Source organism: Arvicola amphibius, chromosome 2, assembly GCF_903992535.2.
Source record: "Arvicola amphibius chromosome 2, mArvAmp1.2, whole genome shotgun sequence".
Taxonomy (NCBI): domain Eukaryota; kingdom Metazoa; phylum Chordata; class Mammalia; order Rodentia; family Cricetidae; genus Arvicola; species Arvicola amphibius.
In genome coordinates this window covers 188,078,687-188,091,693 of record NC_052048.2, presented here as the reverse complement: position 1 = coordinate 188,091,693, position 13,007 = coordinate 188,078,687, and the positions used below count along the sequence as shown (strand labels likewise).

General features: G+C 39.6%; 1 protein-coding gene across 1 annotated transcript in view; it reads right to left on the bottom strand.

Moving 5' to 3' along the window:
* Nucleotides 1–2,403: 2,403 nt before the first annotated feature.
* Mgam2 (maltase-glucoamylase 2 (putative)) overlaps nt 2,404–13,007 on the bottom strand; it is a 77,901-nt gene continuing 67,297 nt past the window's right edge. Inside the window, exons 46-47 of the mRNA XM_038318491.1 lie at nt 8,299–8,472; nt 2,404–7,040 (exon numbers count right to left, since the gene is read on the bottom strand). Coding sequence (XP_038174419.1) covers nt 4,455–7,040; nt 8,299–8,472 — 2,760 coding nt within the window. The 3' untranslated portion in view covers nt 2,404–4,454. The remainder of the gene's footprint in view (nt 7,041–8,298; nt 8,473–13,007) is intronic.

Below are 13,007 nucleotides of genomic sequence, written 5' to 3'. Positions count from 1 at the left end.
CAGGTTGAAATGAGCTCTGAGCATAAGTAAAAGGCAAAGTAAAGAAGAATAAGTCATTATCCCCACAGCATAACACTTGTTGAAAAACTCTATGGAGAAAGAATAGACTTTATACAAAAGTATAAACCTTTTGTGGAGTTTCAGTGGTTACTAAAGGTCCAAGATGCTCACTTAAGATTTTCTGAAAACCATGTCTATTAATTCTTAGTTAGATTCACTTTGCCAATCTATGAGTTGCCTTGTTCATTATGTCCTCAAGAAGTCACCCTTACTCTGGATGTCTCGAGCTGTTTGGCAGGATTTTAATTTCCTGGTGATCAAGAATATGATTTCACTAAACACCATCTCAAGCTCCAAGGAATGTGATCTAACATTGTAACTCTGCTTCCTGAGAGAGTGGTCCCTCTTCTCACACTGGTTAAGTGTACTAAGAACCTGAGAAATAACAAGCTCGTCATTACAAATGCCATTGCTGGAATATGACAATATTCAACGCTTTTGCCCTCAGAATCTACAAAATACTCAGCTCCTGAACTGATTAGGACCATGTCCTATCCTCATGATATGTAAGCAGAGTATCTTGCCACCTTAATCAAAGAGAGTTTCCAAGTTCATATCTCCTTAGGGTATCTTCCTAGACCACTTATACTACTGCCCAACAATTCAGTAGTCAGACTCTCGAGGAAGTACTGAATCATATGCTAATGTTCTGGAAGACGTAGTATAAGGAAACATAGATAAGGTGTAATTTTTAATCCATGTGGTTCTTAAAATCTATTTTCCTCTGATGTATTTTATCCAGGTACACTAAAAGATCTTGGATTTTAGATTCAAGGGGACACTGAGGCAGATTGTCCTTTTGTGAGAAAAAATATTAGAAGAGTTATTAATATCATAGAGTATAGCATGGTGGGGGTTGAGGTCAGATCCTTCTTATAGGTTTCAGAGGGGGGCTTTGTGCCTCACAGTTGATGAATGGCCAATTCACTGCTTATAGTCAGGCCATCTCTGATTCTAGGAGGAGAGTGGTGGGAGGGTGATCCTGCATCCCATCAGGGGAGAAAGGAATATTGCTAACTTGTGATTTAGAGTATGTGAAGTAAATAGGGAGAAAGGGCACATTTAGTTAAGGTATACTAGTTATAGGGGTGGAGGATGTACTATTAATATCCCTCTGATGTTTTCAGTCTGGTAGCCTAGGCCTGGAAACTTGTTTGTAGAAGTGAGAGTTAAATATCAATTATAATCTCAGACCTGGCCAGCACATCTACCTAAGTAATGAGTTTCAATTTCATTGAGGGATCTTATCTTAAAATAAGATGGAAAGCAAATAAGAAAGACACTCTATATTTACCTCTGGTATTCACATGCATGAGGTTACATGTGTACGTGTTTCCACATGCACATGTGCACAAATACAAAAACATGTACATATGCACGCCCATAAGAAACAAACAAAGCAAACTTTCAGGCCCACAATCCACACCTAAGTTTGTAATGCCAAAAATGTAGCACATTGAACTTCTATTAGTAAAGATAAAAGTAATGGAATCTATGATATTCTAGAGAGATAAGTTTTGTTTGGGTTGGAAGGATCAGGCAAGAGCCATATAATCCTGAACATATGGTCTCATCTTTGTTCAAATGGTTGTAACATGTGTCAATTCCAAGAAACAAGTATAACTGATGAATCTATGATGAATCTAACTTCTTCATATGGAGTGCCATTGAGCATTCCAAAGCATAGGACCTCTGTCATGGCAGGTCAGAAAGCCAGGAAAATGTTTGTAGAAGTGGAAGGGATGTTCAAGTAGAGCAAATCAAAGATTCTGGGGCTGTCATTGGTAGAACTGACAAATACATGAGGATAGAAACAAGATACACTGTAAACCTAATGAAGTGGATTTCAAATTTTTGGTCTTAGGATCTCTTTACAGTCAAAACCAGTGAAGATATTGAATTGCTTACGTGAGCTATTCCTGTTAATATTTATTGCATACAAAATTTAAATTGAAGCCGGGCGGTGGTGGCGCACGCCTTTAATTCCAGCACTCGGGAGGCAGAGGCAGGCGGATCTCTGTGAGTTCGAGACCAGCCCGGTCTACAAGAGCTAATTCCAGGACAGGCTCCAAAGCCACAGAGAAACCCTGTCTCGAAAAACCAAAAAAAAAAAAAAAATTTAAATTGAGTCATTTACAAAATATTTTATAAATATTTATTTTGTTAATTAAAAATAACAATATATCAACTATATGTTAACATAAATAATACCTTTGTGAAAAATAGGCATATTTTCAAAGACAAAAACAAAGAGTAAGAAGAATGATATTGTTTTACATTTTGTAAGTCTTTTTTTAATGTCTTAACAGCAAAAGCACCTTCTTCACAGCTGTCTCTGTTTTTATCTGTTGCAATGCCACATTGGAGTCTCTGAAAAATGCCACTATATACGAGTAAGATAACAAGAGTGAAAGACACAAATAACAACCGGGTATTATGAAAACAGTTGATACTACTGACTTTACAAAGAGTCCGGGCACCCATAGATTTCATAACTACATTTCGAGAATACTGCTCAAGCCTTCAATAGTGCCCAATTAATTAGCTTAATTTGGCAATATCCATGACTCTGTTGTCAAGGATAGAGAGTGATCTACCAAAGCAGTAAACCAAAGATGAGTGGTAAATTTATATATGAACTATCAGGATCATTCAGGAACCTCTAACACACCAAAGAATAGACTTGACAATAAAATAAAGAAATAGGTGACCATGATTCTGAACTCCAATCCAGGATAGAGTGTCTCCTGGGGCTATGCCTGCAGTCTTACCTCTGTCTGGGTAAGTTCTAATTTGTAGACATATCAGAGTTACTCATTAGTAAGAACAGTAGTGGCCTAAAGCTATCTTATAAGAGTAAATTCAAAATTCTAGAGCAGTTTCTATAAACAGATATACAGGTTGAGTATTCCTAATCAAAAAATATACCACATTTTGAGTCTGCCACACTGCCCTTTTTCCCAGCATTCTGTTCTGTCTACTCTGCCCACCTAAGGGCTGCCCTATCAAAAGGCCAAGGCAGTTTTGTTATTCAACCAATGAAAGCAACACATAGACAGAAGAATCTCCTACATCAGTGAGCAGTTGGCTGTGAGGTAACTTGAGTATCACCAGGACTCTCCAATATTGAATTATGCCTTGTAACCCAAGAAAACAATAGGGTTGGTACTATATCAAAAAAAACTATAGAAATAGTAGTCACAGAATGTGCTGTGCTATGGTATGAGGTACTACGATTGCAAGTGAAAGTCATGAACATATGTGTCATTTAACCAATTAAGGTCATAGGTATAATAGCTAACATAAGAAATAATTGTGGTATACATTCAGACATCACAATCACCATGTGTACCTTCTTTGGTAAAAGTCATGTTTGGAATGAAAACATCCTTAGACGTCTATAATTGTTGTAGTTCTTGGAGTATCTATATCTGCTATAATGAGACAAAAACTGTTCGTGGCATTCAAGTTATCCTAAGTCTCTATTCACAAGCTTTTGTAGCTTTGTTTCAAAGAGTTTTTTGAGGTAATGATTCTGTATTGGGTGTTCTAGCGCTACCAATGGCTCTCAACCTGTGGGTCTTGACCTCCACAGGGGTCATATATCAAATAATTTACATTATGACCAATAACAGCAGAAAAATTACATTGTGAAAGAGCAACAAAATAATTTTACAGTTGAGGGTTACCGCAATATGAGGAACTGTGTAGTTACAGAATTAGGAAAGGTGAGAACCACTGGACTGGACCCATTGAATGAGATCATGGCACTGCCGCGGAGTGTGCAGCATCCCCAGTACTTCTTTCAGTTGCTGCCGTTGTGGCAGGAATCACAGCAGTAGTGCTAACCATAGCAGGACTCTGAGGGCATGGTGTAGTTATCGGAGGAAGTGTGGTACCAGCTGCATTGTCCACAGTACTTGCTGCGGTAGCTGTGGTTGTGAAATGAATCCCATCACTAGTGACAGCAGTATGAAGACGAGTAGGGAACGGTGTAGTGGTGTTGGGAAATGTACTAGTTGCACTGACAGCAGTACTTGTTTCTGTAGCTGTGGTTGTGAAAGGAATCACATCACCAGTGACGGCAGTTGGAGGATTTGTAGGAAAGGTGTAGCTATGTCAGGAAAGCGGAGCTATTTGCACTACGCACAGCAGTTGTTTCAGGAGTTGTGATTGTGTAAAGAATGACATCACTACTGTTAGCTGTGGGAGGACTTGTAGGAACGCTGCAGTTGTGTCAGGAAATGTGGTGTCGCTTGTAATGTCAGCCTTAGTTATTTCAGGAGTTGTGGTTGCGGAAGGAATAGCATCACTAGTGTTAGAGTAGAACTGGTAGGGAAAGGTGTAGTTGTGTCAGGAAATGTGGGGTCAGTTGTACTGTCAGTAGTAGTTATTTAAGGAGTTGTAATTGTCATCAAAGTCACATCACTAGTGTTAGCAGTAGGACTCGTAGGGAAAGGTGTAGTTGTGTTGGGAAATATGAGGTCAGTTGTATTGTCAACAGTTGGATAAGGAGTTGGGGTTGTTATAGTAATCACATCACTAGTGTTAACAATAGGACTCATAGGGAAAGGTGTAGTTGTGTTGGCAAATGTGGGGTTGGTTGTATTGTCAACAGTTGGTTCAGGAGTTGTGGTTATCAAAGGAATCACATCACTAGTGTTAGCAGTAGGACTTGTAGGGAAAGGTGTAGTTATGTTGGGAAATGTGGGGTCAGTTGTATTGTCGACAGTTGGTTCAGGAGTTGAGGTTATCATAGGAATCACATCACTAGTGTTAAAAGTAGGAGTCACAGTTATAGGTGTGGTTGTGTCAGGAAATGTGGGGACAGTTGTACTGTCAGTAGTAGTTATTTCAGGAGTTGTGGTTGTCATAGGAATCACATCACTAGTGTTAGCAGTAGGATTTGTAGGGAAAGGTGTAGTTATGTTGGTAAATGTGGGGTCTGTTGTATTGTCGACAGTTGGATAAGGAGCTGTGGTTGTCATAGTAATCATATCACTAGTGTTAACAATAGGACTCATAGGGAAAGATGTAGTTGTGCTGGCAAATGTGGGGTCTCTTGTATTGTCAACAGTTGGATAAGGAGTTGGGGTTGTCATAGTAATCACATCACTAGTGTTAACAATAGGACTCATAGGGAAAGGTGTAGTTGTGTTGGCAAATGTGGGGTTGGTTGTATTGTCAACAGTTGGTTCAGAAGTTGAGGTTGTCATAGTAATCACATCACTAGTGTTAAAAGTAGGACTCACAGTTATAGGTGTGGTTGTGTCAGGAAATGTGGGGACAGTTGTACTGTCAGTAGTAGTTATTTCAGGAGTTGTGGTTGTCATAGGAATCACATCACTAGTGTTAGCAGTAGGATTTGTAGGGAAAGGTGTAGTTATGTTGGTAAATGTGGGGTCTGTTGTATTGTCGACAGTTGGATAAGGAGCTGTGGTTGTCATAGTAATCATATCACTAGTGTTAACAATAGGACTCATAGGGAAAGATGTAGTTGTGCTGGCAAATGTGGGGTCTCTTGTATTGTCAACAGTTGGATAAGGAGTTGGGGTTGTCATAGTAATCACATCACTAGTGTTAACAATAGGACTCATAGGGAAAGGTGTAGTTGTGTTGGCAAATGTGGGGTTGGTTGTATTGTCAACAGTTGGTTCAGAAGTTGAGGTTGTCATAGTAATCACATCACTAGTGTTAAAAGTAGGACTCACAGTTATAGGTGTGGTTGTGTCAGGAAATATGGGGCCAGTTGTACTGTCAGTAGTAATTATTTCAGAAGTTGTGGTTGTCATAGGAATCACATCACTAGTGTTAACAGTAGGACTGGTAGGGAAAGGTGTAGTTGTGTTGGCAAATGTGGGGTCTGTTGTATTGTCAACAGTTGGATAAGGAGTTGGGGTTGTCATAGTAATCACATCACTAGTGTTAACAATAGGACTCATAGGGAAAGGTGTAGTTGTGTTGGCAAATGTAGGGTCAGTTGTATTGTCAACAGTTGGATAAGAAGATGTGGTTGTCATAGTAATCACATCACTAGTGTTAGCAGTAGGACTCACAGTTATAGGTGTGGTTGTGTCAGGAAATATGGGGCCAGTTGTACTGTCAGTAGTAGTTATTTCAGGAGTTGTGGTTGTCATAGGAATCACATCACTAGTGTTAGCAGTAGGACTCGTAGGGAAAGGTGTAGTTGTGTTGGGAAATGTGGGGTCAGTTGTATTGTGAACAGTTGGATAAGGAGTTGGGGTTGTCATAGTAATCATATCACTAGTGTTAACAATAGGACTCATAGGGAAAGGTGTAGTTATGTTGGGAAATGTGGGGTCAGTTGTATTGTCAACAGTTGGATAAGGAGTTGGGGTTGTCATAGTAATCACATCACTAGTGTTAGCAGTAGGACTCATAGGAAAAGGTTTAGTTATGTTGGGAAATGTGGGGTCAGTTGTATTGTCAACAGTTGGTTCAGGAGTTGAGGTTGTCATAGTAATCACATCACTAGTGTTAAAAGTAGGACTCACAGTTATAGGTGTGGTTGTGTCAGGAAATATGGGGCCAGTTGTACTGTCAGTAGTAGTTATTTCAGAAGTTGTGGTTGTCATAGGAATCACATCACTAGTGTTAGCAGTAGGACTCATAGGGAAAGATGTAGTTGTGTTGGCAAATGTGGGGTCTGTTGTATTGTCAACAGTTGGATAAGGAGCTGTGGTTGTCATAGTAATCATATCACTAGTGTTAGCAGTAGGACTCGTAGGGAAAGGTGTAGTTATTTCAGGAAGTGTGGGTGTGGAAGTAACTTCTGTTTCAGGTGTAGTTGTAACAGCAATACTGGTTGAGAGTTCAGTGCTAGATGCAGTTGTGTGAGGGCTTGTGGGAAATACACTGGTTGTATCTGGTGGGGGAAGTACAGGATCTCCATAAACCCAGATAATCTCTGTCATCTTTTCTAGGGTTATATTCTTTTCCGTCAGTTGAATTGTTAGTTTCTGCCAAAGAAAGATCACATTAATATATTAGAACTTATTAAACATTATATTGAAGTCACTGGTCAGCCTTTATCTTAGCCAAAAAAAAGGGTACTCATTCTTCATAAAGTATAAATTACACAAATCTCTCCAGGTTTTATTTGTCAGAGATCACCATGGTGAGGTGTTCTGGTGTAAGAAATGCTCTTCATCCCTTTCTTCACACTCTCTTATATCCAAGTCATGTTGATCTCAAATATTCAGTTGTGCTTAATTTAATATTTATTTTGCTTTGTCATTTTATCATTAACATTACCTTTCCTGACAGTAGATTCATTTCGTGACCTTATTACTGTTACCCCTAATAATGCCTGACAAAGAGTAGGCATTAAATATGTTATAGGGTTTTACAAAAATGGAACTCTGTGATTATTTTCTACAGCTGGTTAATTAGAAACAATACTTTCAGAGTAAATTTGAATCTAGTAATTTTAAGAATATATTATTGTATCTAAGTATGTAACCAAGAAGACCACAGGGAGAAACAACCACTTGGGTGGTCAGAATTCTCATTTTCCAAACTCCCAGTACCGGTAGGGCACTATTTTCACCATTTAGAAGCAGAAACTATAGTTATCCATTTTCACTTCTTTAAACCATTCTGTTTGGGCTACTACATCATCTTATAATTAATCCATGGTCTGAAGTACTATTCAGAGTCTAAAGGTTGCTCTTCCATGAATACCCCATCTTACAGAATGTTGTTTCTCTTAGGGCAAGGCTGTCACTTTAATAGTTTTAATAGTCAGGTATTTATGGTACTCTGTGCTTTCACCCAAATAAGCATATCTTATACTATGAGTAAAGTAAAGTCACTTAATCATAGTAACAGTTAAGCATCAACTTAAAAGAACCAAGGATGGGCGCACTGCAGGAAGGAGAGAGGAACTTTCACAACCATTCCTTGTCTTTAGCCTCTATGCAAAACGTTGCTATGTTTTGTTCGGTAGCCAAGAAAACCAATCTATTCAAAATAAATCAATTCATTAGTGATCAACACAGAGAGAATATCATCAGACTACAGATCATCAACACCAGACTGCAAACAGAAGACCATCAATGTTTTGTCCCTCACAGTGCAGTCCTTGCAGCTTTTCAGAAACACTCTTCTATGGATGTACAATACTTCTACCATGTATCACATATATTAGACAGCAGTGGCAGAGATAATTCAATAGAATAATAAAGTGGGTGTATGAGGCATTCCTTTCAGACATACCTGATTGTAGGGGTCACTTGTGAAATTGTTCTCAATGGATTGCTGGTTGTTGTAGGTAACACGGACATTTACCACAGAAGAGGAGTTTAAACCCCAGATTCTAATGTATCCAACTTTCAGTGGATTTGAGTCACTCAGATACTGATTATGTAGGACCTGAATTTTCAAGGTGGTCTATAAAGAATTCATAAAAATAAAATATATATAGCACACAGGTAATAAACATAGTAACAATGTAAAATATTTTAATTATTTTCATTTTAAATGTTTTTTAAAGATTTATTTATTTGTGCATTTATGCATATGAGTGCCTGTCTTCATGTACACCACAAGAAGCAAGCTGATCCCATTACAGATGGTTGGGAGCCTACCATGTGTTTGCTGGGAATTGAACTCAGTACCTCTGAAAGAGCAATCAAGTGCTCTTAACTGCTGAGCCATCTCTCCAACTCTTGTTTCTATTTTATTTATTAAATATTTCATGAAGACATAGTTCCCAAGTACCAACCATGACAAATTTGATGATGTCTATGATGGATAATCTTTATTGACAATCTATCTAGAATCAACCAAAACTCAAACAGCTGGACACACCTGTGAAAGGTTTTATCTGAAATGGGAAAATCCACCCTAAATCTGGCCCATACTTTCTAGTGGCAGTCCACACAAGAAACAAAAGGAACAAGGCCAGCCTGGTCTACAGAGCTAGTTCCAGGACAGTTACAGTTACACAGAGAAACCCTGTCTCAAAACCCTCACTGCCCCCCACAAAAAGGAAGTGTTTTGTTTTTTGGGTTTTTTTTCCTGTTTGCTTTCATTCTCTCTGGCAAACTTATCTATCCTGCTTATGTGGTGTTAAAACCTTCACTAGTATCAACACCTACTCTACTGCTTTGAGATCCCAACATAGACTGAAGAGCAACTGAGATATCCAGTTTTGTGAACCAAAAACTTCCAGATTCTTAGCTTTTCAGTCAAGTGACAGCCATTATTAGTCTAGGCAGGGTACAGTCCATAAGCCATTCTAATAAATCTCCCTTATATGTGTATTGTTTGTGTGTGTGTGTGTGTGTATGGTTATGTGATTGAGTGTGTGTATGTATGTGATTGAGAATGTGTATGTGTGTAACTGAGAATGTGTGTATGTGATTGTGTGTGTATGTATGTATGTATGTATGTGTGTGTGCGTGGGTCTATGTGTGTGTGCGTGGGTCTATGTGTGTGGTGTTTGTGTCCATTTTATAAGTTCTGTTCCACTGGAAAATCTTCATACAATGTCAAAGATAGGCATATGAATCAAGAAAAGTTCTGGAAAAAATTTTTGTTTGTATTCTTACTAATCTTGCAATAAAGTATCATTCTTTCTGTTTTTCAGAAGAAGAAATTAAGGTAATAAAAGGCGAAGCCATCCATTTTCACAGAGCTAAGTGACATGGTGGAATGATGGTATACTGGTACAATACAGAAGCATAGGAAGCTGTCGCTGAATTATGAAAGCTTGCAAAGAACATAACAAATCGTCTAAACCATGAAGTGCCATATAAACATCAATATAAGTTAAAATGAGATAAATTATGAGAAGTTCCACTAATTAAAACAAAATGAAAATCATAACAAAAACTCCTATGGGTGTTACGGAAATTGAAGAAAAGTGATTATGGGAATAGAATAGGCATGAAAAGCATTAATGAGTATATGGAACTCTAGAAGTCCTAGAAGGACAGTTAAGAGCTGCAGGCTACATGAGAGGGACAAGTAATGGGACCAGATAAACGAGGACGAGTGCAGCAGGTGCTAAGTAAACAGAAAGGAAACCAGCTGAAACACAAGGTTAGGACAATTCTGTGAAAAAAATCAAGGAGACAGAGACAGACAGTAAATCTACATGGGTCTTAATTCTGATGGCAACAATAGAAAGAGAAATAAAAATATTACATTACATTTTCACAAACGAATAAAGTCAAATGCAATGGTACATGACTATAATCCCAGGCCCTAGAGAGGGTGATGTGGAGGCTTGCTGGCTACACAGCAAGATCAAAACCAATCTGGACAAGAGAGGGGAAACATGGATCTCCCTGGGAAGAGGAAATAGAATAGATTCAATGGGTAGGGCTGGGGCAGGTGGGGGGATCAGAAAGTATCACGTGGGGGTGGGGCAATGTGGAAACCTGGTGCAGAGCAAACTTATTGGAATCTATGAGGGTGATCCTAGTGAGGACTCTTAGTAGTGGAAGATATGGATCTGAACTGGGAATCTTTGGTAGCCTGGCAATACTTGCAGTGGTGGGCCTAGGTTACGTTGTTGGATGCAGAGATCCCATGGAAATACCTAAACAACCCAGAATGACGCTAGGAGAGAAGACTGCCCTTTGAACTTTGACAGCAGCGGCACCATTGCTGAGGACAACGACTCAGCTCATTGAACATAGAGAGACCGAGCAGGTGCGAGCTAGGAGCCATCACCTCTGCTTCCTAGTCCCCTTAGTGTGAGAAGGTACTCTGCAGGATTTAGAAGGAGAAACCTGGATACCAATCCAGCCTTGAAACCTTCCACCTGTAATCTGTCTTTCCTGAAAGATGTACTGGGGCAATGGTCTCCCAAAATGTCTGGGAGTGGCCAACTAACATCTGATTTAATTTGAGGCCCACTTCACAAGAGGGAGCCCATGTCCAACACTGCTTGGATGACAAGAAACCAGAGACTAGATTGTTAGGGGCCATTTCAGGCCTCTCCTTTCTCACGGGGCCTTGAAGTTTAACCGTGAGACATAACTCAAAGTTAATTAAAACACTGAGTGCTAATCTTAAAGACTCAAGGTCCGAAAAGCACCATACATAGAGTGCCCCCCTTGTCTGTAGCTTATCGCTAACGTTCTAACCACTAACCTTGCAAAGCTGCGGAAGCTGCTGAGTCCCTCTGCCCAAGTTTCCCCCCTCCCTCTCTGCCCAAGTGCAGCCGAGTTCCTCCTTTCCCCCCCCCGCCCCCCCCCACCCCCGCCTCTCCGCCCAAGCGCAGCCGAAAAACTACTTAAGACAGAAGCCTGCTTCAATAAACTGAGAACTTTACAAGTGCACCCAGCTTGGTCTCGTTCTTTTCTCCACCCCCCCCCCATGTTTCTTTCAGATAGCGCCCCTTCAGAGGACCCTGAATAGCTGACCCTGCCGGCAGGGTTACACTAGATAGCTCAGACTGCTACAGTAGAACCAAACAAGGATGGTCTTAAAAAAAAAATAAAATCGACGACCTGATTCCGTTAGTAACGCTAGTCTCCTGTACCCATAGATCTGTGCCTTCTTTGGTCATTATCAGACAGCCTTCCTCAGGCAGCAGGCAGCAGATAGAAGCAGGTGCAGAGACCCACAACTAGACATGATAAAGAGAGAGAGAGTATAAATTGGAGGTCTTTTATCAGGTCCCCTCTTCAGAGATCTTGGAAACCCCACAGAAGATGGGGACAAAAGACTATAGGAATCAGAGGGGATGAAGGACACAGGGAGAAGATCGACCACAGAGTTCACAAAGCAGGGTTTCTATGGGCTCACAGAGACTGAAGCAGCAAGCTTGGGGCCTGCATGGGTCTGCACCAGGTCCTCTTGTATATGCTATGGCTTTTAGCTTGGTATTTTTGTGGGACTCAGTGGGCCCATGTTTTAAGTCAATAGGTGAGTGCTAAGCAGATTCCAGACTTGAAATAGAAAGATTTACTTAATTCTCGGGAGAAGAAGATTGTCAATAGAATCAACCAACATGCAAAGTTTTGTTTTCTCTAATTTATTTTTTATTCCTCTATAATTGTCATTTCCCCTTGTAATTCTTATAGTTCTGCTTTTCTGAATAAGATATGCTGAACCATCTTTGCCTCTGGGCTTGGTCATGTGTCCTTTACTTTGGTAATGAGAAATTAGTCAACTTGATATAAATGTAATTTTTAAGTAAGAATTTGGTATTTCCTTTTCTAATTTTTAAAGATGTGTTTGTTTATTTATGTGTGTGTGTGTGTGTGTGTGTTTGCGCACATGCGCGCGTGCATGCCTGTATGAATTAGGTGGACTATGCACATGCAGGTACCTTCAGAGGCCAAAAACACTGGATCCTCCATAACTAGAGTTACAGGTGGGTGTGGCCTGCCTGAAATGGGTGCTAGGAGCCAAACATGGCTCTTCCATAGAAGAAACAAGCACTTTAAACCACTGAGTCCTCTCTCAAGTCCCTAGCCTTCACTTTATTGCTATTCCATAATCATGAAAAAGTTACCCATAAGGTGATTTTATCCCATCTTCAGGTCAGCTGGCCACCAATTTTACAAATAAAATCAAGCTCATCCAAACTGAGCAATACACAGAAGGCTATCTGCAGACATATATGTGATCTAGCCAGTGTCAATTAAGTATTGGCCAGATCACCTGAACACTATAAAGTCATGATCTCCGTAAACTTTTGTTGTCACATTACCATGAGGCTATGAAGTTATCAACTATATAGCAGTGTTACATAATGGATAATTTATATAACATTTACATTTCAAATTGATCAGCCAAAAAGCTTCTTATGCATAGGAATAAGCTATACATTGATGGATCTATTTCCCCCAGGATAAAATGAGTTCCAACCTTCTTTTCACATAGTGATGGTATTCTGGATAAACATAAAATATGAACTATATTTTTTCTGATTTTATTGTCAACAGCATGAATTAGAAAAGTAA